Genomic DNA, 6,000 nt, shown 5'->3' with positions numbered 1-6,000 from the left:
GCATCAGGCTCATCACAGAGTCTGCTTCTCCCTCTGCCTGTGTCTCTGCCTCTCTCTCTGTGTCTCTCATGAATAAGTAGAATCTTAAAAACAAAAAACAAACAAAAAAACCCCCCAAAACCTTCAACAGTCCTCATGTATATATATACATCCTCTGATTTACATATATAAATATATTTCCCACCTTCTCCTTACATTGTTGTAGTTAAAAGGAAATTTCAGTCTACCTCTCAATCAACCACAATTTCACATTTCTTTTTTTTCAAGCTGAAATTCTTTTCTCAGCTAAAAAATAATTTTCCTTTCAGCCCATAAATAGTATACTACTGTCTAGAAACTCCTACTAGTGAACAGATGTTGAGGCCTTTTCTCTCAAGAGGGCAATTTTGGGTCAGCATAGGAGGCAAGTGAAAACACTGAAATCCCTCAAATTGTAAAGAAGAGCTTTCGAATAAAAAAAAAATGATAGAAAGAATATGAACAACTATTTAAAGCATCTGCTCCAGTAGTTTCTGGTAAAAATATACAAATGTTTGGAGCCTTCTTATATTGAATTAAAATATTAATATTTTTGGAACACCTGTGAAGTCGTACATTGAAGAGGAGAAAAAGATAAAGAAGACTAACTTCTCCACTTGCAAATAGTTAGAATCCTGGATAGGACGAAAGAGATTTTCCCTCCCATTGCCTTCAGTGCTGCAACTGAAAGAGAAACAGAGTTCTTGGCAAGGGGGACCGGGAAGCCCCCGTGAAGGAGTGGTCTGTGATCGAATAATAAAAATTAAAAAGAAATTCATTAGTCAGGGACGCCCGGGTGGCTCAGCGGTTTAGCACCTGCCTTGGGATCAGGGCGTGACCCGGGGTCGCAGGATCGAGTCCCACATCGGGCCCCCTGCATGGAGCCTGCTTCTCCCTCTGCCTGTGGCTCTGCCTCTCTCTGTGTGTCTCTCATGAATAAATACATAAATAAAATCTTAAAAAAAAATAAAAATCAAGATTTTATTTATTTATTCATGAGGGGCATAGACAAGCAGAGCTACAGGCAGAGGGAGCAGCAGGCTCCATGCAGGGAGCCCGACGCGGGACTCGATCCCGGGACTCCAGGGTCACGCCCTGGGCCTAAGGCTGAGCCACCCGGGTTGCCCTAAATAAAATCTTAAAAAAAAAATCATTAATGGGTTAAAAAAAAAAAAAAAAGCTTTGAGTTCAGGTCCTCTTAAATGGGGGGATGCCAACTCGGGGCAAACAGCGGAGGGGAGAAGACAAAGGCTGGACAAAGTGAGGCTTGGGTCTCTGGAAACTCCGTGCCCGTGAGCCCGGGCGGGGCAAGCGCGGCGAGCGCCCCGGGTCGCGGGGACCGTGAGGTCACCCCGCCGGGGCCGGGCCGGGCCGGGCCGGGCGCGTCGCTTCAGCAGCCTCCCGGTAGAGGGCGCCGCCGGCCCGCGAGTCCCCCCGCGAGTCCCCTCCGGCCGCGGCCGCGGGGGCGGGGCCTCCTGGGTCTGGGGGCGGGGCCGCCGCGTCACGTGACTCTCGCTCATGGCGGCGGCGGCGGCGGCAGCGGCGGCGGCGGCGCTCGGCGGCCGGAGCCGGATCCTGTAGCCCGGGTGTGGGCCCGCGTCAGTCCGTCCCTCCCGCGGCCCCCTCTCTCGTCTTCCGGAGTGCGGCTGGCGGAGCCCGGATGGCGGAGCGAGGCCTGGAGCCCGCGCCGGCCGCGGTGGCGGCGCTGCCGCCCGAGGTGCGGGCGCAGCTGGCGGAGCTGGAGCTGGAGCTCTCGGAGGGTAGGAGCCGGCGGGGAGCGGGCGCCGGGCGCTGCGGGGGGCGGGGGGGCCGCCGCCCCTCTGGCCGCGCGGGCGGGACGGATCCTGGCCGGCGGCCCGCGGAGAGCGCTCCCGGGGCGTTCATTGTGTCGGGGGGGGGGGTCCTGCGCTGCCTGCCCCGCGGCACCCGAGACAAAGCTGCGCCCCCGGGCGTCGGGGCGGGGGGGCTGCGGCCGGGCGGCTGACAGTTCTGCCCTCCTCTCCCCTCGGGGGGGGCACGCCTGTCTCAGCCCCCTCCCCCCCTTAGAACGAGAAAGATGCACGGGGAAGCCGCAGCGTTTCGCCTCCTCCCTCCTCCTCCAACAATACGAGCCCCCCCCCCCCCCCCCCGTGACAGGGGCCTCGGGGTCCTGCGGCGCCGCGGCCCTTAGCCCGGAGGGACGCGCAGCGCGCCGCTCGCAGACCACCTTTGTGGGAAGGCTGTTTTCCTGGTGCCTGTATTGGGGTGGGTTTTCCGCATCTGGGCACCTTTCGGAGTCTTTCAAGAGAGGAGGAGGGGGAGGCTACGGGGTTACAGGCAAATCCCGGCTGGCACTCCTCCCCCCACCCCCTCCCACCCCCTTTCTCTTCTCTTTCTTTGCACAATGCACCCGTACTAGGACGGCTGGATCTGAGAATTACAAGAATGGAATAAATCGAGCCACTGTTATCAGAGAAAGTCCCTTCGGACAACAATGAGAGGAACGTTGCTCTGTGGTGGGCATGTGATGAGGCCGCTTGTGCAGTTGCCATCAGTTCTCCGTAAAGTTCCTGTTTTTATCACGGGCTGACTCTGAGACAAAAGCAGCATTTTCTCCGGGCTTCGCGTCCGTACTGTGCTGGTGTCCCCGGAGTTGCATATTCCACCCCCCCCCTCCCGCCTTCCTTGCCAGAGGCCCCTCTTTGCTAGCATTTTTCAAGTGGATCCGATATTGTCGATGGGAAGCGAAGAATGTGACAAGTTCCCAGGAGAGTTCAGACTTTTTGTTTACTTATCAAGACATTCCCTCCCCCCCCATCCTCCCCCCACCCTCAATCCTTTACAATGAAAAACCAGAAGCGGATTTGAGTGTCATAAATCCTGTTGGGCATACGAGGAAATAATTATTTTTAATAACCCTGTTAGGTTTTCCCATGTATAGGGAGGTGCTGTTTACATTTGCATTTGATTACCGCCAACATGCTATTTTTTTCAATTGATCAGTTGGGAAGTTCTTTTTTGGCCCATCCCCCAAATCAGCAGTGGTAGATGAGTTGGTTTGTGTGACGTATTTTAGAGCGTTACCGTGGGTTCTGCGTCTCTAGATAACCTCATTCTTCTCCTCTATGAAAACATTGTCATTAAATCTATAATGACTTCCATTCAAATCTGACTTTTAAAACACTTACTCTACAGTAACAGATCAGCTATATTTGATTAGCCAGCAACAGAGAGGTTTGGCTGGATGTTTGTGTCAGAATGAGATTAAAAATAGGAGTTGATTGCTTTTACACAGAGGGAAATCCTGGAAGCTCCTTATTCTTGGTATATCAGCTTCCAGCTGATTATTGTTTACTGCTCCGGGTGTTTCTGGAAATGATTCTGAGGAACTGTTTCTAGGACTCCCACTGATGAGCTCACCTTTCTCTCCTTTAGAAAGGTGTGAAACTCCTACAAACTGTGGATGTCAAGGCTTCCTTCACCCTCGTTAAGGACAAATGCACAGTTTTACTTTCCGATGCAGGATTGCTTCGGCTGGCGTATACTTAGGTTGGATTAGTTTCTTACAGATTTATACTTCGTTGTCCTGTATTTCCTCTCTTTTAGCAACAGACAACCGGGAGAAATGCAGTTGAAAAATCTTGGGCCTGCAGTGTCATCAACTTGGCCATCTGTCTTTTTCTCTAGCTTAAAAATAAAGTACGGAGGATGCTTGACTGGAGAAGTAGGTAGACATTTTTAGGAATTCAAGTGAAGTGAAAACAACCCACTGACCGTCAGATCTCCGGCATGGCCTTGTGATGTCTGTAGTATATTTTGAATGAATCTTTGCTTGTTTGTTTATTGTACATTTCCTTTATAGCTACTGCTCTGACAAAAGTACTTTTTTTCTTTCAAAAACCTGTACTTTTAACTATGTGTTTATCATGTGTTGCTGGCTTTGGTGTACCTATTCCTTGATTTTATTCTTTTTTTTTTTTTTTTTAAACCACGCAGGCTGTCCTAATTATAGCGGTAGTCTGAGCTGTGTAGTGTTGAAGACATTTCTTTGTGTTTGTCTATTTTCAGCTGCAGGCTCTGGTCATAGGTCAGCCACCTCTCTGCTGGGATGCAGGTTTGTGCCTCTGTGGGCTGTTTGCCGCAGAGCGCGTTGCAGAGCCCAGGGCTGTGTCTAGTGCTTCAGGCAGGTCACCATGGGCTTAGCGGTGAAAGCTCCTGCTTCTGCGCCAGAAAGAGGCTGCAACTGTTCAGAGCATCACTTAAAGTTGAAGTTACCCATAAGTATGAGCTCTCCTGTAGATGAATTGAATAGGTAGGAGGCTTCTACAAGTACTCCCACGGTGGATTTTTTTTTCATGACCCACGTATATTATTGTAGCGTTATTATATCGGTTATATGTTTGCCAGTAGACTCTGTTGTCACTGTATTCACATGCTGTACCTAAGTGTGTGCATATAAAGTAGCACTAATGATATTTATTCGTTTAAATCTGCCCTCTGATGCATTGTAGTTGTATAATGATCTTACACGTTATGTCATCTGGGCTCCGTTACAACTTTGTGGTTAGAATAGTTAGATATTAACATCTTTCACCCTTTTTTTCCCTTCTCTTTTTTTTTGTTTTTGTTTTTTGTTTGTCTTAACAGAAGGGAAAACTTAGAAAGGTTAGGAGGGTAAGTGTTTTATCTGAAGTTGCTCATCAAATAAGTGCCATTATCCTAAGCTGCCATGTAATTACGGCATCTGTTACCATTGAATGATTTAAATATCTTTCTTGTTATGGCACAGGCTATTCTAATTCTTACTCTAGGGAGATGCTCTGTAACAGTTGTTTGTCACAATTCTAAATAGTCTCCTTGATTCTTTTTCTGAAGTCTCTTTCAAATCTGTCATTCACTTATTTGAGTCAACAGACTTATTTTGTGTGCTTACTGTGTGCTGGAGACACAGGTGAGCAGGGTACTGTGTCAGCCTTCAGGGAGCCCTGAGTCTGGTAGGGAGATCCCATAGATACCAGCCAGACAGTACAGGAGACTATGGTAGAGCATTGTCCAGAGGTTGCCTTCTAAGAAAAGAGGAAGCGATCTGCTTTGCCGTCGTCGTGGAAAAGAAACAGCAGAGAACTATAAATACGAGTTTGGATTGTGTGGCTAGTGGAGACGGCTGTGATTGAGCTTGTGCAGTCCAGTCCTAAGCGCAAAGGAGAGAAGGACATAAATCCCACACTTCTGTGGCTTGTTGGAAGAGCCCAAGTCTTTCAGTGTCCAAAGATGACAACTGGGAAGGTATTTAAGACAAAATAACACAGGAAGGGATCCTCCCTTTTCTTGTTTGAACACTTCTCTGAGCACAAACACAACAAATACAGTCACATCCTCCCTCTCTCCTCCTAGCACTCCTCCTGGCAGCCCGGCAAGCCTGGTAGGGCCCACCTTGAAGGTGGAGGGAGGAGAGAGGGCTCTGCTAGATGAAGGGAGTTCCCTTGAGGAGTGGGGATGCAGCAGGGGAGCAAGAGGGGTAAAGGGAAGGGTGCAGGCTAGAAGTCGTATTTCACAGTCTCTGAAATGGGCGAGTAAAATGAAGGAGCTAGGAAACTGGTAAGTCTCTACTATTTTACCAGCAATGGGAAAGTGCTCCACTTTGCCCCAAATACGACACATAGTTGTGAATTCATAGGATACACATGTATCAGAAAATCATCTCGAACTAGTTGTCATACCTGGTGCTAGGATAGGAAAGAAAGTGGGTGTGTGGACTTTTAAATAACCCAAACCGGGCATTCTGAGTGATCTTCTCCGTTAAACTTGCATATATATATTTTTTTGGTGGGCTAGACTCATCCTACGTTGGAACTCATCTTCAGGAATTACGGTCAGAGCCTGTTGTATGTTCCTTTGAAAATCTTCATGGTGGCAAATTTCATTTGAGAGTGGAAATTCATTTTACAGATTACTTGGAGTCAAGTAGAGAAAATCTGGTGATATTCTTTTGGAGTCCAGACT

At 48.8% G+C, this 6,000-nt stretch overlaps 1 protein-coding gene across 3 annotated transcripts in view; it reads left to right on the top strand.

Moving 5' to 3' along the window:
• Positions 1-1,524: 1,524 nt before the first annotated feature.
• Positions 1,525-6,000, top strand: part of DIP2B (disco interacting protein 2 homolog B) — a 220,844-nt gene continuing 216,368 nt past the window's right edge. For all 3 annotated transcript variants that reach the window (XM_049102727.1, XM_025477622.3, XM_025477621.3), the window contains exon 1: positions 1,525-1,778. In XM_049102727.1, the coding sequence (XP_048958684.1) occupies positions 1,679-1,778 (100 nt within the window). In that variant the 5' untranslated portion in view covers positions 1,525-1,678. The remainder of the gene's footprint in view (positions 1,779-6,000) is intronic.

This window comes from Canis lupus, chromosome 27, assembly GCF_003254725.2.
Source record: "Canis lupus dingo isolate Sandy chromosome 27, ASM325472v2, whole genome shotgun sequence".
Lineage (NCBI taxonomy): Eukaryota > Metazoa > Chordata > Mammalia > Carnivora > Canidae > Canis > Canis lupus.
The sequence above is the reverse complement of the archived record's forward strand: the minus strand, read 5'-3'. Positions and strand labels throughout refer to the sequence as shown.